At 36.5% G+C, this 23,511-nt stretch overlaps 1 protein-coding gene across 1 annotated transcript; it reads left to right on the top strand.

Annotated features, from left to right (window-relative positions):
- Positions 1–5,706: 5,706 nt before the first annotated feature.
- On the top strand, positions 5,707–23,159 carry LOC118904841 (protein LEG1 homolog). Its single transcript, XM_036870838.1, has 6 exons — positions 5,707–6,007; positions 7,848–7,934; positions 9,391–9,575; positions 10,512–10,612; positions 14,696–14,934; positions 22,963–23,159. Exons 1-6 carry the CDS (start codon positions 5,707–5,709, stop codon positions 23,094–23,096), a joined length of 1,047 nt encoding a protein of 348 aa, XP_036726733.1. The 3' UTR covers positions 23,097–23,159.
- The last annotated feature ends 352 nt before the right edge of the window (positions 23,160–23,511 follow it).

The raw sequence follows: 23,511 nt of genomic DNA, 5'->3' as shown, positions 1-23,511 counted from the left end.
AAGGTTTTAAACAGAACATTTAAACAAGGAAGAATTATTGTTAAAAATCCACAGCAATCACCAAAAGAATGGAGAAATGGAAGTGAAAGTAAATGAAATGATGATGTTATAGGAATGTGTCAATAGGGTGTTCAGTGGGGTAGTTTCCATCTTGGTGAGTCTGCCTGGTAGTTATGAGCTGTAAGTGAATAAGGATGCCCAGGAACTATTCTCCATGGAAGACAAATGTTGAAGGAAAGACAAGTGTCAGTAAAGACAAAGCAATGGAAATGGAGGGAATGTCTGTGAAGAGGGTGAGGATTATATTTGTCAATTATTTAAAATGGAGCAACTACCAAATGTAAAATAGATAGCTAGTGGGAAGCAGCTGCATAGCACAGGGAGATCAGCTTGGTGCTTTGTGACCACTTAGAGGGGTGGGATAGGGAGGGTGGGAGGGAGACGCAAGAGGGAGGGGATATGGGATATATGTATACCTATAGCTGGTTCACTTTGTTATACAGCAGCAACTAACACAACAATGTAAAGCAATTATACTCCAATAAAGATATTAAAAAATAAATAAATAAAATAAAATAAAATGGAGCAGAGGACACAATGGAAAAAAGCTCAGAGAGGATTCAGTGTAGCAAAAGAAAGGTGAATCTAGGTTCAAGTATTTTGAAGGAAACTATTTGTGCTTGAGAATATTTGCTACAGCTATCCCCCCAAAATCTCATTTTTCTGACAGAATGACATGTCTCTAGCTGTTGATTGTGATCAACAAAGGATGTGAAGACCTTGGGAAAAATTTTTGCTTGGATAATAAAGAAAGGACAGTCAAAGCATCACTGTACATAAATAACTCAACTCAATGACCTGGCAACTTAGAACTGGCAACATATCAAAAAGGCATAATAAATATTAATCTACCTTTGTACAAAGATGAGTTGCATTGAATTCTGAGTTATTGTGGTTTAGGTAATTTCAAGGCAAGAACACACTGAAGCTGGAAAAAGACTTAAGTTCAAGTCTTCCATTCCAAGGATGAGTCTGGAAAGAGTTAAACCTCTCGCCTAAGACTGGATGGATATATAGTGGCCTTGGGGATTCTACCTGTACGTGTCTCAGGCCAAGCCAAATATCTCGGAGTCACCTTTCAGATTCCTCTTTCCTTTCACCTCCCATGCACTTCAGCAAAAAACAATATTATTTCTTACAAGGAAAACCACAGAGAGTCTTGAGAAAGATTCCTCCATGTGCAAGCAGAGAGGGGGAGTAGCTGCTTCTGGAGGAGGGACAAAAAACTCCTTTTGGCCCCTTCTCTCTTATTCTTTTATGGAACAAAAGCCCTAATCTCTGTGTGTGGGAATAATATGGCAACAAACTGTCACTCTCAGGACACTGGGAGAAGGTAAGATAAAAACTGTGTAAACATGGGGAAAAGGAAATACATGGCAGAAGGGCTAAAACTAGAACAAGAGGAGGGTGAATAGCACTTTTGCACCTAGATGACCTAAGTTCCAATAGCTCAGAATTCAATGTAGCCTGTCTTTGTACAAAAAAAAATTAATATTTATTATTCCTTTTTGGTATGTTGCCATGTTCAAAATTTTTTTTGAAGCATATGAAGTCAAAGAAATGAATGTACTTCCAAGCTGGAAAGAAATTAGCACCAGACTCAGATATCGAAGATTGATATGTTAAAGTCCCTAATGGAAGAGGTGGTCAACATACAAGATCATACAGCTAATTTCAGCAAAAGGATAGAAACCTAAAGAAATAAGAAATGGAAATGTTAACAGAGATGAGGAATGTCTATGAAAGGTATATCAATATCTCATTAATATACTTTGCTGAGGCAAAAAAAAATTGGTGAACTTGAAAATAGGTGAATAGAAATTACCAAAACATAAATGAATAAAAGATAGGGAAAAATAGAAAAGAAAAAAGAGAATGGGGCAGAAGAAATATTTGAAATATTAATGACTCAGAATTTTCCAAAATTAATGACACACATAAAACTACAAACCCATGAAGTACAGAAAACACCAAACAGGATGCATAAATTTAAAAAAACTTTAGCATATTATATGCAAACTGCTGAAAACAAAGAAAACTCCTGAAAGCATCCAGAGGAAAAAAAGAAACATTACGTACTGTACTCTTCAGAGTAACTGAACTCTTTTTACATTGGCCTATTCAGAATATATTCAGAATACATCTCATTTCTTAAAGGCAAATGAAATTAAGTCCACTGAAAGTGTATCTATTGCATGCAAAGCAATGTGCTGAATCATGGAAGATTTTTGAGAATAGAACTTGAGCTGACTGAAAAAAGTACAATAGGGTAAAGTGGAGATGAGAAGGAGAAAGCTACAATCAAACATAAAGTGTGAAAACCACAAATGGATTATTCAAAGGGACAGTGGATGAGGTATTTCTCTGTAATGAAGATAGTTGGATAAGGTTGAAAAGCTGACAGGTGATCAAAACATTGTAGTCTGGACTTGGTTAAGTGGAGAGCAGGGTTTATAGTAATATCTTGAATGGTGTCATAACAAGATCAAAACAGTGCCATGAGATCTTATTCTGAATGCACTGCATAAGATGGATTGGATCAGGAGGGACAAGAATTCGGGACAGCAGTACCTTAACTTTGCAGTGTTCCAGAAATGGAGTGATAGATCTTAGAATTAGGTAATTTTTTAAAAATGGAAAATTTAAAGAGATAACCAAGAAGTCTTGTAGAAAGCTGGTGGAGATTGTAGGGACAGTGCCCTCAATCAAAGGGTAAGAGTTAGGTAATCAAAATCATGTGTAGATGTGATTTATCTCGCACTTTCTTCTCTTCTGGGGTTTCAAACAGGGTGTCTAGTGATATTCTCCTCTTGTGGCTGTAGATCTCCCAAAAAGTTAATGTTTAACCTGCATACCAGGTCAAGGAGTTCAGAGTACATCTTTGTTTTAAATATGTTTCTAGTGTATAATTTTCAAGTATATCCATGTCCTTGTTCCAATGAAGATGCAGTTTTGGTGTTTTGTTTTTTTTTTATTTTGGTTTTGGTTTTTGCTTCTTTCCCTTTATATTTCATTCCATAGTAGAGGGAATAAAGATAATTTTACAAAGGAGTTAATAATAACCCATTTCAGACAAAAAAGTATAACCAAGGAATATTTAATCAGGAAAAATATAGCCTATCTGCTATACTATTACACTTGTATAAATATATCACGTGTAATTAAAATATTAACTATAAAAATATTTTACATGCTCTTAAGTATAAACCAGTTAAATATTTAGGGATACCTTATTTTATTTTATTTGTTTTTTAAAATTAATTTTTATTGGAGTAGGGATACTTTATTTTAGAAACGTTGACTATACCTTCTGTTTCTGACAGTTCAAAGAATTTTATTGATTACTAGGACTCTTCATGTGTGAGCATAAAGCCATGTGCTTTGCATACAAAACACTCTAAATCTTTCTACTCTTCGACCAAGGCTGGGGAATAGAAGAAGGATGAAAGTATGGTTCCATAGTGCTCGGGGATCTAGCTTGCATTCTGCCATTCCCAAGATAGTATCATTGTCCTTAAGTGTCGAGATGGAATTTTAGCCATCACTTTCACAATCCAAACCACAACACAGATGAAGGGATAAGGAAGTGGCATGTCCTCTTCTTTTAAGGGACATGGGGGCACCATTTCCCTTTATGTTCCAGTGGCCAGCAATTAGTAACGTGGTTGCTTGGGCCAGGGATACTGGAAATGTAGTCTTAATTCTGGTTGTCCATGTTCCTAACTAAAATTCTAAGGAAGAAGAAAAATTGGAAATTAACTAGGAATTTTAGCCAACAAACTGGCTTGGCCTATTGGATACACAGGCACACTTCAAGCTTCTCCCTTGCAACAGAAACTTCTATTAAGTGGATCTTTCATATATTTTCATAAATCCTAGTATATCAACATTCATATTTACTGTGCAATATATTAAAGCTTCTTTTTGAGACGGAAGTACTCTAATATCATATGTGATATATTTTTAAATCATAATTTAGGCTCGGGAACTCCTGGAAGGTGTCTGTAGTTTTATCTATAATATTATAGGCCATCCTAACCTAAGCTATTCTTTAGGTTCTGATGCAGGAGTTCCAAAATTCAACTATTTTATATGTTAGCCAATATATCAATTTCATGTACATTACCCCCCCAAACACTGTTGAATAGCTTTTGCATGGAGAAAACTCAGCCCTTTTAGAGGATTCCATTCCTTTATAATGAAATTGTAATCACCAGGAATTTTTTTTAATATTAGTTGAAAATTACACCTGAAATTAGAATCGGTTAGACTTTGTCTTTCCCTCTGGAATCTAGAGATATGTGATTCAGTATGGGAGCTAGCAGTTTTCATATTCAATAAATATGCTAACTAAATGTATAAAAAGTTTTTTCTTAGTCTTTGGTGAGAGATAAACTAATGGGCATCTGAAGGTTTTCCATCAGGGACCTATGATCAAACATTCTCTAGAAGTACTCACAGGACTCAGCATGTAGTTATACTCATGGATAAGATTCTCTACAGTGATGTAGTAGGATATGCAGCTGAACCCTAAGGGAAAAGACACAGGCAGAGTCTAGAGGAATGCATGTGTCGGTTTCCAGGTATGCTCTCTCCCTCCCGTGAGAGGTCACACAGGGCACACTTTCACCACAGCAACAAACGTGCAGCAACATATGTGTGATGTTTCCACCCAGGGATGCCCATCAAAAGCTCAGTGCCCAAGATGTTTATGGGGCGCTAGTCACATAGGCATCCTCTGGTTTACTAGGGGTCTGGTCACATATGAAAATTCCAGATTCTACAAGGAAGCAGGTGTTTCACACATACCTTATTGTTTGCACAGTCTAGGTACAGTTAATCACCTTGTCACTTAGCTGTAGATTGGGAACTTTGAGAGCCAAGTACACAGATGCCAGCCAAGGGTCAACCTTGCCAGCAGGTTTTTCTTATAATAGCAATCTCAGGTTTGCTATGTAAACTCTTTTCTGCAAAGATAAGTAAATTCCATGTCTTTATATTTCTAGATGAATAAGGTCAAAACAGATGTGTAGGAGTGTGCTTAACTTCATAGGCATTAAAGGACAATGTAAATATAGTAGCAGTTTCCTAAAAGTGTTTAAAATATTGACTCATTCAACATTAAAATTTTCAACAGCTTTTTTCAACTGTCATGTGAATAACATATTGATGATGTTATTAAACAAGGGAAGCCCCCCATTTTTTTCATTTCCTTTTTTAAAATTGAAGTATAGTTGATGTACAATATTATATTAGTTTCAGGTATACAACATAGTGATTCAACATTTTTATAGATTATAATCAATTTAAATTTATTACAAAATAATAGCTATATATATATATATATAGTGCTGTATAATATGATCTTGTTGATTATTTATTTTATACATAGTAGTTTGTATCTCTTAATTCCCTACCTCAAACTGCCCCCCTTCCCTTCCCTCTCCCTTCTGGTATCCTCTAGTTTGTTCTCTTTACCTGCGGAAGCAGCCTGTTTTCACTGGTAAGACTTTCCCAGGGAAGGACTATCATCTCCAGGAAAAAGAACAGAGATTTGATTTGCTAGGATATAAGCAAATACCATGACTTCTTCCTCCACTTCCCAATAAAAGCTCTGCCACAATCTCCACCCCCAGCTCTGGCGTGATGGCTTTCCTTCCTCCTTGGGCCTGTGCACTAGTTGGTTGCATTTCTGTTTCTTTAGCAGGAGCTTTCAGTCTCTCAGATCTGTATCCCCCCCTGTGGAGTGAGAGTCCTGGTCAGTTCAGTGACTACAGGGTGGAGAATGGGAAGTATGTTATTGATCCCTGGGTATACTCTAAGAGAATGGGGATGTACAAAATCCTCCTGAACAAGACAGCCAGTTATTTTGAAAAATTTGCACCAGATAATGAACAAAATTTTTTATGGGGATTGCCTTTGCAGCATGGCTGGCAATATACTACAGGTAAGAATGACCCTTGTTTTTATTCTAATGATCTTCTAATATAACCATGTTGTAATTGGGAAATGGAACTCTGTATACACCATAGCATGTCTTTGAAAATTGATTCTTTTCTTTTTCCTCTTTTTCCCTCATAACCCTTATTTTTCTACTGCTTCTCCTTCTCCTCCATCAATCTTTCTGTGTTGCCTGTTTTGACTAGAAACTGCAATGGGGCATACGGCATAGTTGCCAAACACAAAAAGACTTCATATTCAACCTATTGGGCATTCTACAAATATTTATTGAACTCCTACTAGGTGCCCGACTCTATTCTAAGCCCTGGGATGAACAGAACAGTCAAGGAGATACGGATTAAAAGCAGAAGGTGATGTCAAATTAGTTTGAATTTCTTAAAGTTCTAACTATGATAACCTATACATGGAGATGGAGAGAAGCAGGAGTGGCACCTTGTTCATGAGGATGTTTCTCTGCAAAAGATTGATTCCTTTCAAAAATAAAATACATTCTAGTGTTTAGTTAGAAGATATGTTTGGGCCAAAGACTCACAAATTATAAGATATTTTGGCTGATGAAGAAGCTCATGAAACAGAGTGGTGCCTCCTTCACTCCATACTGATAACACCACCAATAAGGAAATTTGTTCTGTTCTGATGGAAAAAATATACGGAGAAGATTAAGGTTTGTCTAAGATCTGAGGAGGAGTCACGTACAGGAGCTACTGAAGTTGGCAATTCATCCACCTTTGTCAGGTGATGTCCTGAGACTCAAACCAACTCCTATTTATCTGGCTTTCCTCAGAGTCAAAAAGATAGAGATCCAGGAGAAATCATTAGCACATAGTCCGCCATGGGAGGCACGCCAGACTCTGGGGCCTGGGGGCCAGCGGTAGATGGAGGCTGAATGCTTTTCTTATTCTTTCATTACATTCACATATTATGATCAAGCCTGACTAAACTCATCTAATGATGGGCTTATATGTCTCCAGCATTTTCTAAAAGCAGCTGTGGTGTGCAGGTAAGTAAGTATTGCAGACAGTTTCCCTGCCGTCAAAGACCTTACAACACAATTGAAACAGGAAAGGTATTAGAAATTAAACAGAGAACAATAAATAACAACCCTTTGTTAAAAATTAAAGTGCAAAACAAGGGACACAGTGGAGTCAGCTGGAGTAATCAGAAAAAAAAATGCATTTGAACTGAGATTTGAAATGTGGACAGAATTTCACTGTGGAAAAAGAAACAAAATCTACTAGGGAATAAAAGAATGAACAAAAGCAGAGGTTCTCGCGTGTAGCTGCACGTTGAAAACAACCACCTAGTTTTTAAAAATATCAATGCCTAGGTCCACCACCAGAGATTCTATTCTGATTTAATAATATGGAAAATTAAGCTACAGAACAGAGCCTGGAAATAGCATGGCATAGGTATATGTGACTGAGTGCAGGTGTGTGTGCATGCGCGCGTGCGTGTGCAGTCTGAGGAATAATCAATTAGGAAAACTCACACTTGTAATATTCATGCAGGTTAACAGCATTAACAAGTTCTTTATCAATCATTGCTTTGAGAATGATTAGGTTAGGAAAAGGAGAATAATCACAAAAGCAAATAATATTCAAAACAGATAACCCAAAAGTGGAATACTGCGGTGATGTTAGATGAAGGAATAGAAATTGGTTCTGAGATGGGAAATGAAGGGTAAAGAGTGATAGGAAGATAAACACAAGTCATCAGAAGAGAAATGTTTGTGCATCTTTGCAAACAAACTGCGCCTAGGTAAGGGACAATTATTACCATCTTCAAAATGTGCATAATAAATAATCCATGCATCCTCTCTCTTCTAGGCAGATTAGTTGATCCCAGCCGAAGGACAGACTGTGGCTATGAATCTGGAGATCGTTTGTGCATCTCTGTGGACAGTTGGTGGGCTGGTATGTTCATTTAATAGCAAAATAGGTAATAACCTTCCTGCAAAGAAAATATTCAACCTAAAATCTGAGGGACAGAGACAAAACAAAAACAGCACTATTCCTCTGTAAAAAGGAATTTACTTCATCATGTACCTTGTGGCCTTTATGTCACATTCTAGGATTTATGGCCACAATTTCAATAATGATTCCTTCGGACATATTTCACACGGGGACTGAATTGAGGAACAGCAAAGGATGACGGCCTTTGAACGACCAGCATTGGCAGTTAGATGGGAGGTCCCACTAGCCAGAGGAGTCTCCAAGGACGAGGAAGGATGAGAAAGGAGAGGACAAGAAAATAATGCTTTCTTCTCATTTTGCTCAGATAAAATATGTTTAACTTTGAAACTCATAAAAATGTCAGAGATTAATCTACCACAAATCGTTCCATCAATCAGTAATCTAAGGCCTCTGTTGGATATTTAATACTAAAATAATTAGAAGGTAGTTTCTAATTCTTTAACTTTATTTTGTATTTTAGTATTTGAAATTAATTTACATACACTTTCTTAGAGATATTTCCCAATAATTAGAAACAAGGTCACATTAAATTTCACTTTCTTGCAGTGACACACATCATATACACCTTTACCTATTTTTCTCATAGGATAACAATGGAGTATTTTCAAAGACTCACAAATAGTCATGACTACAGATCTAGAATTCAGGCTTCTTTTGTCTCACATGGACTCCATAGTTTGGAGTATAAGCCTGCTACCCTGGGGCGTAGGACTGCATTCAAAATACATGTCTATGATGAAAAATGTTCTGCATCACCAGTGGGAATCAGTACAACAAGCTTTACAGTCAACTATATCATGATGTCTAAATTTGCTGGAATAGGTTTCATTTAGAGAGAAATTTAAAAAATCTTAATTCAGTGTTAATTTAATTATCCGAAGATCTATTGCCAACACTTACCCAATATTTTTGCTTTAAAGACCTAATGTGAGGCAAGGACTTTGTGACGTCATGGTTGCACATTAAACTTGGTTAAATAAAATACAAAATATCAGTACTATAACCATATTAAGATAATTTAGAAAAAAATCACATTTCATGGTAAAACCTCAGCTAGAGGTGTTGTATCATTCTGTGCACAAGTAGACATCTTTCTTCCATTTTTACATAATGCTTTGAAAAATGAATGGTACCAAATTCATTAAAATTACTTTTTGTTTTAAAATATTGTAGTCAACTATTTTAACCCATATTCATTTCCAGTTGTAGAGTCATTAACAGAAACATGTTAAAGTTATGTATATGATCCTTAGGGAGATTTTCAATATTTTGCAGTGACTTTTTTTCATGTTCCTGCATCTGTGAGTTTTTGCTTAATGGTTTACAGATTACTTTAAAATATCCTCTATCACATTTGTTAGTGCTTGTGATAATAATAAGTATTTTGCACTTACAGATATAAATTACTTTCTATGTGCACTACCCTTCCTTGCTGCGGTTGATTCTGGCATAATGGGGATATCATCAGATCAAGTCCTGCTTTTGCCACCGCCGAAGGACCAGACAAAGTTTTGTCTTAATATTTCTAGTTGTCAGTCATCCTTTCCTAAGACGATGAACAAGTGGAATGCCCTTTACAAGGTGCCTTTATTAAGTTTTATAATTTATTCTCTTAGGAGGTGGTAAGAGAATTTCTTTTTCTTTTTTTTGTATAATGCTTTCCGTTTAGGTTTTTGTGTGCATTATATGCTATAAAAATGTAAAATTTTATGCCAGTTATATTAATATCATTACGTTACAGCAGGGCATTACATATCATTTACACCCTCTGAACCAATGCAGCATTAACAGAAAATCTATCCACTCTTCTCACCCTAAATAAGCCATACATAAATGTGAGAGCCCATAGGATATCTCACTGAATGAAAGGATTATTCTGGTAAATTGAACCTTCAAGTCAACTGAGCAATAACACTTGGGAGAAATATGATTATGGAATTGGTTTTAGAATAGTCAATTAACTTATTTCAAGTGATTTGATAAGCGGTCACAAATAGGTATAATTAACAATTATGTGGCAATCAAAACCAAATATTCAGTGACCAAAATAAAATACATTGGTTAAGCACAGTCATGAACCAAAATCAATGCTAAAAGATAAATTTACTTGTTCTATAGATTATTAGTTCATTTTTAAAGATGTGATTAAATTAAATATTCTGGTAATTTCCCCCTTTCCTTAATGTTAAACTTTTGTGGTAATTTCAACTATGGTAGCAGAAAAACAACTGACAAACAAAAAGTAAAGTTCTCTTGGTCAGTATAAAATACTGACTTTTGGGAAAACATATGCAGTTCGTCTCTTATAGATGCACTCAGTATTACTACTAATAATAGATAATTGTTATAGTCTTTACAGAGTGCTAGTCACTAATGGCTTACACAAATTAATCCATAGAAACAAAATGTTCCTGCCATGTAGAATATTGTTAAATTGTAAATGTGAACAAAATTAAATTGTAGAGAAGAATTGTTATAGTTGCTCAAATATGAATAAATTTCTTCTCTTTACTATAGCGTTTGCAGTCACCTTCTAGTAGCTTTGATGACTTGTTGAAGTACTTGTGGGATGCACATCTCTCAACCTTGAAAGATGCTTACAAACTTTTTGAAGATAGGTAAGAATGGATCCCAAGTTATTTCTACTTAATATGGCAAATAATTTTTCGTCTTATTTATGCCTTTTTATTTGTTTTCTAATATCAATCTTCCTATTAAATATTATATTTAATCATTGGGGATTTTAATGATGATGTGTGATTATTTTAGGATGATCAGGCTTAAAAATTGTTTTATGGGGCTTCCCTGGTGGCGCAGTGGTTGAGAGTCTGCCTGCTAATGCAGGGGACACAGGTTCGAGCCCTGGTCTGGGAAGATCCCACATGCCGCGGAGCGGCTGGGCCCGTGAGCCACAATTACTGAGCCTGCGCGTCTGGAGCTTGTGCTCCGCAACAAGAGAGGCCACGATAGTGAGAGGCCCGCGCACCGCGATGAAGAGTGGCCCCCACTTGCCGCAACTGGAGAGGGCCCTCGCACAGAAACGAAGACCCAACACAGCCATAAATAATAAATATAACAAAATTAAAAAAAAAAAAAAAAAATTGTTTTATGAAGAAGGGGCAAAAATTTGAGAAGGAAAATCTTGTACCAACCAACCAACCAACCAACCAACCAAAAAAACATACAACCAATTTCTCTCTATTAAAAAAAAAAAAAGAAAAGAAATTATCACTGTTTTTTTTAATCATAGGCACATAATATGGTAGCTACATACTTGGGGAAGAAAATTAAGTAGCATCAGGGTTTGCATACAAAATAGCCTAGAAGATTATCAAGCCACTCCACAGGTACACTTAGAAGTATTATACACCTAGATGTGAGAGTGTAAGAATGATTTGTGTTAAGATGTGAACAGCACTGTATTAGTTAGTGTTCTTCACAGAGACAGACCCAATAGGAGATGATAGATTTATAGATACATGATAGATAGATATAGATTTTTTGTAAGGAACTGGCTCCTATGACTATGGAGGGTGGCAAATCTATAATTTGCAAAGCCAATGTCCAGTTCAAGTAAAAAGGCTGTAGCTGCTATAGAACCAGGAAGAGCCTATGTCTCAGTTTGAAGGCCATCAGCCAAGAGAATTCTCTCTTACTCACTGAAAGATTAATTTTTTGTTCTAGTCAGGCTTTCAACTGATTGGAGGAAACCTATCCACATTATAGAGGACAAGTTGCTTTACTCCATCTACAGATTTATATGGTAATATCTTCCAAAAATACCCTCACAGAAATACCCAAAATAATGTTTGACCAAATATCTGGGCACCCTGTGGCCCAGTCAAGTTGGTGCATAAAATCAATGGTTACAGACGCTATTTAGGGGGTGGAGTCAATCCCCAAGAGTGAAGTATGGGCTAGAAATCTGGGTATAGTATAAAACAGGAACAACAACAACAACAAAAATCAGGGCTCATTGGCATTATACAAGCAAATTTGTAAATCCAGCCAAGAATGTTGGGTACCTCATATTCCACTGGTTGTTGTCTGTCTCACGAACTCCATCATCCAGTAAGGTAAATAAATCACCTGATTAGCAGATTCACAGCATATGTCCTCCTTTACCTATTGGTTTCAACAACTAGGTATTAAATTGGGCAATCCAAACAGTGACAAACTCAGTTTTCTCATCTTTGAACTTGTAATAATAACAGTACATACTACTTAGGGTAATTTTGGGGATTAAATCTATCTATGCATCAGGCTTAACATACCACTGTCACATGAGAAGCAGTCAATGTAAAGTAACTATTATCATCACAAGAGGCAGTAGAGGGCAGTTGTAAAGAACATGAGCTTTAAAGCCAAGTTGCTAGGGTTTCAGTCCTGACTCTGCAATTAATTAGATGCGTGGCCCTGTATTGCATCCAGTTTTTCTCACAAGAATGTGAGGCACAATCAACAGCCATTAACCCTCAGCGTCATAAGACAGTAAGCGTTGATTACTCACGTGCCTGAGGCTTAGCTGGGCAGCTCTGCGGATCTTTCCTGGGCTCATGTCATGTTGGCTGATTTTTACCGGCCCCACAGGGGTGAGTGGGAAAGCTCAGCTCTGCTCCACTCGTCTCTCGTTCTCCATCAGGCAAGCCTGGGTGTTCTCCACTGTGATGACAGAATAGCAAGAGAGAGAAACCAAGTGTGAAAATGCATTTTAAGCTTATGCTGTGTCAAGTGGGCTAACATATATTTTTAAATTTTTAATTGAAGTATAGTTGATTGACAATATTGTGTTAGTTTTAGGTATACAGCAAGGTAATTTGGTTTTATACATATATATATATAAATATATATATATATTTATATACATGTATATGTACATATATATTTATATACATGTATATGTACATATACATACATACGTATCTAAATTCTTTTTTATTCCTTTCCATTATAGTTTATTACAAGATATTGAATATAGTCCCCTGTGCTATACAGTAAATCCTTGTTTATCTATTTTATACATGGTAGTATGCATCTGGGGAAGGGGCACTGGAAGATGACATGCCAAAAAACAGGGACATAGAGAGTATTGAAGAATTGAGGCCATGTTTACAATCTGTACAGCCTGGGGAACTTCCTTAAAACCTCATGAGTTACTTTCTTTAGGTAAAAATAAATACTAGGAGTTGTTTCTTTACATGAGACAATACTGAACCCTGTGTAGTCTACATATACTTAAATAAAACTCTGTGGTCCTGGATCCTCAGATTGGCTGGTACATGTATATATTTCGTGTTTTAAAATATATTTTAAATTAAAATGAGCCTTTTAAGGTGTATTTTTCTTTTTGCTTGGACATATTTTAACTGACGTATTGGTTGAATTGTTCAATAGCACATTCAATAGGATAATATGAAAGGCTTCCATTGAATTTCACTTGTGCTCCTATGGCCTCTGTGTCTTGATCTGGTGCCCACATCCCTTTCCCCCTTTCCTAGTGTTGCTGACTCCCTTGCAATTTGTTTAATCCATTGTTACTAGGGCTACGTGGCTATTGGTCAAAATCCTTATGAATTCACATTTCCTTTAATCCTTACTTCATAATCAGCTGTGATGTGACTAAAAATAGTCAACTGCGAATCCAAACCAAACTCTTCTCTCATTAAGAGTCCACTGTATGCAGTCTTCCACTTCTGGGTGTTAGAGGCAGGAAAGAGCCTGTGTGCATGTGAGTGAAACACAGCAAGGTTTCTTCTCTGGGTTATGTTAGGATTTGCTTAACATTAACAAACATGATGCAAATGTTTTCTGTTTAATAGACCTTACATATGTACTTTGGAAACAGAAAAATTAGAATATAACCTAATTACTAGAAAATTGAATATAATCTAACGAGAAAACAAACTTTTAAATATATGAGTAATAGAGTGCTTTGGGAATATAGTGGAGTAGGAAGTAGTTGATTCCACCTCAGGTGGGATGGCAAACTTTGTGACGGAGGTGACACCTATGATGAGACTTAAAAGAGGATGTAGCTGGTGAGCAAAGCAGGGAGTAGACAGTGTTTCAGGGGGAACAACTTTATTCAAAACCTGCAAGTTGTTCAGCAGTGGGTGGGGACAGGAGCCATGAATTATATAGTTATAAAACGAATTACTACACCCTAACCTTTCCACTGTAATAACTTGTTCCCCAAATAGGTGAGAGTTTGGTTTCCCAGCAGATTTCCTCCACTAGAAAAAAACCCCATGTATTCAGAAAATCAGACCAGAAAATCAGACATCTGTCTCTCTAGGATGCTCAGTGTTTTAGGGGTCTCCTGACCCCAGGAAATCGACAGTTTTACTAAGGATGTCTGAGTCTAGCAGAGACTTTATCTTGGAAACTTTGATTTTTATCTCACATTTCTACTACTTAGTCATAGTCTAACACCTGGTTATATGATTCCCAAGGTATAAGGTATCTGGTTAATAGAGATACAAAACTCAAAATAAAATATAAACAACTGATGGGATGGTCCTTTCCAAATTTAAAATTTTAATTACTTATATCTTCAAAGGCAGGCACTCAAGCCATCACATTCTAAAACTAAAAACTACATTCTTAGTTTGTTGGCAGAAGGTGATCTTTCCTAGAAAATGACGAGGCTGAAATTCTGAGTGGAGTAATTATAATTGTACATGTTTCCACTTGTCTTTTAGGTTAGAATATTATTCTAAACCAGAAGCAGATTTTGGAAGAGATTGGTGTGTGGCTTTGGACTATTTAGCTGCCGCCTGCTTTCCTACAACCTTTATTCGAATATCTGAGTTCCAGAAGGGCCTGCCACCACGAGTGCTTGTTGATGGGGATAAAGCCCCCTTCATCAGTGACTTTACTGACTTTCAGAACACAGTCCTGCTTGGTCTAAATCTTCTTCACGAAGTGGATAACGCTACAGGTAAAGGCCTTATAAACAATACCTTAAAGAAAATCAATATTGCGTTGAATAGATAAAGGAAGAAATAATGATTATCAGAGATATATGTTGTTAAAGCACACACTCTCAAAGAAAGTCATGGTTTCTTAAGGGTATCCATTACACACATTTTGGTCCTCGCATTCATGGCTTGTCCTTTCTTATGGGTCCTGTTAGAATGCACCCCACAGTCCTGCAATCCTTGCAACAGCCCAGCCATGTCAGCTACAGAGACTTCAGCCATTTACGGCGCAGGAAATCTTACGAAGTCAGAGGCAAAGGTCCTGGAGCCACACCCCACGGTGGTACAGCCAATAGCCGGCAGGACACAGTAACAATCTTAGCTACACAGGGGAGGAGGAGGCTATCAGTTATAAGGGACTTGACATCAGAAGGGCTCCTTGGTTTCCAGGAGGATTGTTGGAATATGCCTCCCCTCAGCTCTTTGGGTTAGAAACTTGCGAGGGCCGCTCTTTCCTGTTGAGTACCCAACATACTGGAGCCGTTCTGGTCCGAGGACTATAGAACAATCATTAGCTGAGGGTTGAGCTGATCACGAAGGTAGTTACTGATTAAAGTTTCAGCTTAGGAGGGGGAGGCAATCATGCACATAAATTAAGGGTAAGGCAGTGCCGGGTGGAGCAAGGCATATACAGACAGCAAAAGAGCAGCCATCTTATGGGGCCTGACCATACAGGTCCTTATTTACCCATGAGGCTACCAGACTACTTCGTGTACTTTATTCATCTACAAACCCAGATATATTCTTTTTTGTTGTTGTTGTTATAGTATTTTTTTAAAGAAAAACCTTAATAACACTCTCAGATTTAGAAAAAAAAGAAAAAGAAAACCTGCCGTGATTAATGAGAAAACTAGCAAACTGACTTATCTGAGTTCCCTCCATCCAACCTTAGTAGTCATGGCAGAAGTATTCTGCTTCAGCCTCTCAATTGTAAGGTTTCCTAGCAGAGTGAAAACCAGAAGAAATCTTTAATTGCAAGTTTGAATTACTACATCATCCTAATTTTCCAGACATGCTCTTATGCAGTGAACCAAACTTAAAACATAATTAAAATATTAGTATTTTAAAAACAAAAAAATGAATCTGAAAGATTTAAAAGACATAAAAGCCAAGTAAACATTAAGCTATAAGTTTTTGAACTCTTATTTGCATTAAGTAGAGTAAAAAACCCAAACGTTTTAGGGGCTTCATGCAACTGAAGTCTTTTCTTGCTCCAGTAATGGTTCCAGGGCAGTGTTCTCAGTCCGTGGCAGCTTTCCTTCACACAATGAGTAGCAGACTGAAGATCCTTACATCTGTGGTTCTTCCAGCCCCTGACCTCTACATTATCCACATTTCACCAGCAGAAAGACACTCTAGTGTTGGAGAAAGCCTGGATATTTCTCTCACTTCATCTCATACTCTATTGGTATGAAATAGTCACATTGTCCCATATTTGGATGCAAAGGGGGCTAAGGAATTAAATTGTTGCCCAGGAACCACTCTTGTGTGACAAATCTACACCATGAAAGGAGATGCATGAATTTTAGGAGCCGCCTAGCCATCTCTGCCAAATTATTACATAGTATAATTGCATTCTAGGCCTGGATGGTATAAGCTGACTCTTCCCTGTTAAGATGTAAAGGGTAAAGAACTGAGTCAAGAGTTGAAAGTCCTTGAAAGCTTGGAAGGCCGATACTACAATATTTTATTAAAAGATTCAATTTTGTTGAAATTTAGCTTTGGATTTAATATGTGGTTTTGAGTTACTCTCACAAGAAAAAAATTGGTGATTAAATATTGAAAACTACTGATTTAAAAAAAAATAAACCTTGATAGCATAATTGTTTAGGTATCACATAATAAGGCATTTACTATTATCTATCCATTATTCTCATGGCCAACCACTCTCCACATTCCCACTGACACTCAGACTTCAGTAACAGTGCCAAAGGCCTTGGAATTTCCAAATAAGCAGAGGATAGGGAAAACATATATTAAAAGCAAAGCATAATTAAAATACAAATAGTGACATTTAAAAATGAACATTTTAAATTAATTCAATAGAAATACATACTTACATTCACAAAAATACTTTCAAAGTATCATTTAACACTTTTTAGTCTCCAGAAGTATTTTATGATGTTCTTCACAAGGAACCTGAGTTAAATTCATTTGAATAAATAAGTAAAATCAAACTTTTCAGGCCTCAAGTTAGCTCTTTAACATTTTCACTGATGATAAGAATTGGCATGGAGGAGTTTTTTTATTTCTAATTATGTAAAATTCTCAACAACCTCTCCATCTTCAGTGGCATCAGCTTTTAATCCTTGACTACACGTATTCTAACACTAGAGAACTCATATTAAAGCTGAGAAATAATATTAGGTAATAAATAAGTAGTAAGAAAAGAAAGCTTGCATAGGTTTTTTGTTTTTTCTATGGGTGATATTGAAAATAAACAATGAAGACTGAGTGAAGGTTCAAAACTGTCAGAAGCTAGATTCAAGGTAATGAAATTCAAAGTGCTTTAAAAACTTATTAAACTTTACGTTTCAAGGCTGAGGCCAGCTGACCCCTTCACTGACCCCATCCTGACCAAGAAGGTCATTGCCTCATTCTCCTTTCTTTGAATGGGGACAACTGTTTGCTGAAGTGTGATGCGTGAAGAAGTGGGAGAAAATGAGCTTGGGCATCTCAAAAGCTTCAATTCAGAGAGCAACATAGGAGGCTCCCGAGCTTACCTCTTTCAATAGACACACCTAATCTAGGGCTACATACAAAACAATTCCTTCTGGAAAGAATCCAGAAACTAGCTGAGTGACTCCTACACATCAGGCGAATGAGAAAAAAATCCCACATTGAAACAGGAAGGAGGATCTGTGCTATAAACCCCACCCCTGGCACAGTGACACATGCCTCGGAGGGATCTTACAACTCCCAGATTCTCCCTGAGTAGTGAAGGGTTTGGATCTGGCATCTCAACTTTTAAGACTTCCACCTGAGAGATGGGCCGCCAAAACATCTGGCTTTGAAAGGCAACAGGGATTGCATCCATGAGACCCAGGAAGCTAAAGTGAACTAAGAGATACTTCTCAAAGGGCTTGTGCAAACTCACTGTGGCAAGCCCCTCAGAGCCCAAAGCAGAGGCAGCAGACTGCAATGGGCCCGGTGTTTCCATGAAAGAGACCTATTTGCTTATCTTAATAGCTGCAGACTGAACGGCAGTCCTTTAATTTAATGTACATCAAAGGGCTGGCTACAATATTCTCCAGAGACTGGAAACCCATTGGGTGCCATCTTCACACTCTTCCTCTGTCTCACTCCAGATTGCTGATATATCCTCAAAAGGAACTTGTGCACACATTTGGTGCCCCACTTTTTTACAGCTGCCATGCAGGGGATACCCCTTGAGTGCCTGGCTGCGCTCTCCAGCAGAGTTTAAGTTCATGGATTCCACAGGACTGTAACAAACAAAAGCTATTGCCTGAGGATCCAGCTTACAATCAGCCTACATCTAGGTGCTACCTGAGATCCTCCCCTTTGGGACACTGACAGGTCTTGGCACACCCTCAATTACTGGGAGACACTAAGAACAAAAAAAAAAATTGCTGAGACAATCACAAAGATTGAGAAACAACCAAGAACTGGGTCAGGGTTAAATGATAAATTTCATGTCCTATACAAGGCCACTCCTTCAAGACAGGGAGGGATGGCTGTATTATACAATGCATAGAAATCAACAAAGAAAGTCAAGAAATGTGAAGAAAAAAGGAATATGTTCCAAATGAAAGAACAAGATAACACCTCAGAAGAAAACCCTAATGAAACAGAGATAAGTGATTACCTGACAAAGAGTTCAAAATATTGGTCATGAAATGCTCACTGAGGTCAGGAGAACAATGCATGAACATTGTAAAGTAAAAAAGTAAAAGTAAAAAAATTTGGGCTTCCCTGGTGGCGCAGTGGTTGAGAATCTGCCTGCTAATGCAGGGGACACGGGTTCGAGCCCTGGTCTGGGAAGATCCCACATGCCGCGGAGCAACTGGGCCCGTGAGCCACAACTACTGAGCCTGAGCATCTGGAGCCTGTGCTCTGCAACAAGAGAGGCCGTGATAGTGAGAGGCCCGCACACCGTGATGAAGAGTGGCCCCCGCTTGCCGCAACTAGAGAAAGCCCTCGCACAGAAACGAAGACCCAACACAGCCAAAAATAAATAAATTAATTAATTAAAAAAAAATTTGACACAGAGAAAATACCAGACAGAAATCACAGAACTGAAGAATACAATAACTGAACTGAAAAATTCAATAGAGGGGTTCAACAACAGACTGTTGAAGTTGAAGAAAGGATCAACGAACTCAAAGACAAGGCCTTGAAATTCATCCAACTAAAGAAGCACGGAATTCCCTGGTGGTCCAGTGGTTAGGACTCTGCACTTCCACTGATCTGCTGGGGGCATGGATTCGACCCCTGGTCAGAGAACTAAGATCCCAGTGTGACCAAAAAAAAAAAAAAAATTAAACAGAGTAAAGATAGCTTAAGTTCCAAATAAAATGAACCTAAGGAGACCCACACCAAGACACATTATAATTAAATTATCAAAAGTTAAAGACAAGGACAGACTCTTAAAAATAACAGAAGAAAAGCAACTTATTATGTAGAAAGGAACCTCCATAAGACTGTCAGCAGGTTTTTCAGCAGGAGCTTTGCAGGCCAGAGGGAGTGGCACAATATATTCAAAGCGTTGAAAGAAGACACCTGCCAAATCAGAATGCTCTACCTGGCAAAGCTGTTTGTCAGAATTGAAGGCAGCTTTTTGAAGAAAAGCAAAAGCTGGAGTTCAGTACCATGAAGCAGCCTTATAAGAAATGTTAAAGGGACTTTTTAAAGCTGAAACAAAAGGGTGCTAATTAGTAACAGGAAAACATATAAAATATGTCTCATTGATAAAGGTAAAATACAGTTAAATTCAGAATAATCTAATGTTGTAATGGTGGTGGGTTAATCATTTATGAATCTAGTATGAAGATTAAAAGACTAAAGAGTAAAAATAACTATAACTACAATTACTTGTTAATGGGTACATAAGACAAGAGATGTCAATTGTGACACTGAGAACATAAAACTTGGGGGGTGGGGCATGAGAGTAAAAATGTAGAACTTTAGAATATCTTCAAACTTAAGTTGTAGGCTTAAAGTAGACTGTTATAAATATAACATATTTTATGTAAGTCTCATGGTAACCACAAAGCAAAAATCTATGGTAGATACAAAAAAAGGTAAAGAGAAAGGAATCTAAGCATACCCTACAGAAAATCATCAATCACATAGAAAGAGAGCAAGAGAAGAAGAAAAGCACAAAGGAATTATAAAACAACCAGAAAACAATGAACAAAATGGCAATAAGTCCATACCTATCAATAATTACTTTAACTGTCAATGGACTAAATTCTCCAATCAAAAGACATAGAATGGCTGAATGGAAAAAAGGTAAGACCCAACTGTATGCTGCCTACAGAGACTCACCTCAGCTTTAAGGAAACTCAGACTGAAAGTGAAGGGTTGGAAAAAGATACCCCATGCAAATGGAAACCAAAAGAAAGTTCAGGTAGCTATACTTATATCAGAAAAACTAGACTTTAAGACAAACATTGTAAGAAGAGACAAAGAGGATCAGTATATAATAATAAAGGTTCAATTCCACAGGAGGATATAACATTTGTAAATATTTATGCACCCAACATAGGAGGACCTAAATATATAAAGCACGTATTAACAGATCTGAAGGGAGAAATAAATAGCAAAAAAATAATACTAGGGGACTTCAACATATCAATAGATAGATCATCCAAGGAGAAAATCAATAATGAAACATCTAGGATTGAAGAGTATTTTGGAGATTATTAGAGTTTGCAAACCACTCGCCCCATAATGGATCAAGGCATTTTCGTTTGGTCTACAAATATAGATATTTAAGATATCAAATTATTTGTGAAAATATAATAATGATAAATTTCATGAAAAGAATCTAAATTTCTGAGACTCTACTAAAAACATTATAATGCAGGGTATGGTGGGCCCATATTTCTGCATGTCACCAAGTTCCTGAAGTTGAGTAGGAACTGCCTCTCCTTGAAATAGTTTTTATAGCTACCATCACTACTAATTTTCTTTTTTCTTTTCTCTTTATTATTCTCCCTCTTCATCTCCACCCCAGATTTATCTTAAGGTGAAATTCCAGGATCCCTGAATTCCCTCCATGGGTTTTCACATGGCCAGGTCTGCAAACACTTGGCCCCAGTGAACAGCGTCCCATGGACACAGCAATCCTTGGGGGCACAGCTGCACAGTGCACAACTCCCACTACTAATTTTCTATATTTATCTAATCTCAAACATTTATGTTACCTTCCTAGTCTCTGTGGACATTAGCTTTCGCAGCCTCCAATATAAGTAATGACTAGTGTTATATATATGAGTTAAATCCCTCAAGGAATGAGTACTGGTAATTGTGCAGTACCAAAGATCACATTTTTTTTGCCCCTATCCAAAATCAAAACCAGTCAAGACAAGCAAAGGAATGAGTGAATGGAACCTCAGCTTTAATGCTGGAAAACAATTGAAGAATATGATTTAGACATGCAGCAACAATGTTCTCCCTACTACATACCCCTACTCTAGACCTGGGAAAGGGCACCCAAGGGAAAGTTTGCAGAATAGGTCAGTATCCTAGTATCACTTCCTCACTAGTCTAGATAGAAAAAAGAGAAAAAGAGCTATTCCTGGATCTTAGGACTTCAGTAGATTAGCTCTAGCCAATTGAAAAGCATGAACTGAAGGCTCACACCCATTAATCAGGTAACATGCTTTATCTCCATGGAAAGGAGCAAAGGATGTTCATGAAAATAGCTCTTAATGGAAATTAAGCATGATCCTCCTATCCCCAAAGAGCCTAGGAAGAAAAAGAAGTATACCTGGGACCAAGTATTCTGGATACTGCCAAACTGTTACCTCTTGTACAGTAACAGATGTAACCTAAAATATTTCTTCTTTTCAAAAACTGTTTTTAAAACTCTAACTTATTTTCTCTTTATTTAAAATGCACTTTAATTACTGTACATTTTACTGATTTATTTTTAAGTATATTTAATATATTCAAACTTTAAAAGTCTAAGTGACACATCAAATGAAAATAAAAGTCTTCTTTACCATCTTTCTTCACTTGTATCTCTTGGTCTTCCACCTAATTTTAAAAAATCAGTCCTTGGTGCAAATTTATTGGATTTTAAAAAATACTTAAAACAGTGCAAATAAATGAATAAATAAAACCTATGTTGTCCGTACAAATGAAATCATACTCACTGCTCTGCACTATACTTTTTACTAGAAAATCTTCATGGAGCTTTTTCTGTATCAGGACATATTGATCCAACCCACTCTGTTTAAATGATATGTAGTGTTTCATTTAATGAATATACCATAACTGTGGACATTATTTTCTGTTATAAGCTGGTAGCAATAATGGAACAATGGCATTTTATGTATATACTTCTTGCCATAATTTATTATTTTACCAATAAATGTGTAGAAAGGAAATGTATTCAAGTTGATGGGTCATATATTGCCAAATGGTATTCAAAAAAATTTTCAGAGTTTACATTTTTGTTATAAAACTATGAATTAAGGTTCTTATTTTCTCCAGCCTACTATCATATAGCAATTTCTATAATTTGTGTGTAATGTAGAAAGTGCTACTTCACTCTTATATGAATTTACAATTCTTTGTGTTTGTGTGCTTTTCCCAGTTTTCTGGGTAATTGCTTATATTTCTTACTGATTTTTGTATGAAGATCTGGTCAATTAATTTTAAATTTAAAAACTTTACGTGTATAATTATCATGTACATATATATTTGTATCCAAATACATAGAATTTTATTTAAAATAAACATTTTAGCAAATGGGTATACATTTAAATTTACATGTAATTATTTTATATTTTTCCCAGATTCACTATCTTTGACTATATGGAAAATTTTAATGAAGACGCAGGCTGCAAAGAAGCTAGCTCTAAAGATTTTTGAAGCAATCCTTGCAATCTTTAATCCAACGTTTCTGGAAATGATTAATGAATTAAAATGAACAATTCTAACAAATTGAGCAACAGTAATTTCAAAATTTAACACTATCATAATCATATAGTTTTCTTGTTTTTGGTGTTTTTGACTTATGCTCATTTGTTAGGATTTTGTCCGTGCATTCCTAACTTTAAATTCAACTTAATGCAATGATTATTTTGCTCAATTAGTAATTCTTGATTTTTGAATTCATTAACACTTAAAGTGTTTAGGATCTAAAGAAAATTGTATTAAGCTATCACAAATCACTATGAAATTAATAAACAGACAATAAACTTGTATGGCTCTTCTGTTGTTATCCTATGTAACCCGATTTCATGAAATTTAGAGCAATATGTCTTGCTGAATTATAATCAAAGTCCAGAACATTTTAAAATGAAGTACTGACATTCAATTAAAGTTTTAAAACTCATAAAACT

This window comes from Balaenoptera musculus, chromosome 12, assembly GCF_009873245.2.
Source record: "Balaenoptera musculus isolate JJ_BM4_2016_0621 chromosome 12, mBalMus1.pri.v3, whole genome shotgun sequence".
Lineage (NCBI taxonomy): Eukaryota > Metazoa > Chordata > Mammalia > Artiodactyla > Balaenopteridae > Balaenoptera > Balaenoptera musculus.
Note: the sequence above shows the minus strand (reverse complement) of the source record. Positions and strands in the feature narration are given on the sequence as shown.

What these genes read in the sequence shown, in the direction of transcription:
- LOC118904841 (XM_036870838.1), top strand. Translation starts at nt 5,707, where the DNA reads ATGGCTTTCCTTCCTCCTTGGGCCTGTGCACTAGTTGGTTGCATTTCT. An exon ending in TGGCTGGCAATATACTACAG is followed by an intron (nt 6,008 to 7,847) that starts GTAAGAATGACC and finishes TCTCTCTTCTAG; the next exon opens with GCAGATTAGTTGATCCCAGC. An exon ending in AGTGGAATGCCCTTTACAAG is followed by an intron (nt 9,576 to 10,511) that starts GTGCCTTTATTA and finishes TCTTTACTATAG; the next exon opens with CGTTTGCAGTCACCTTCTAG.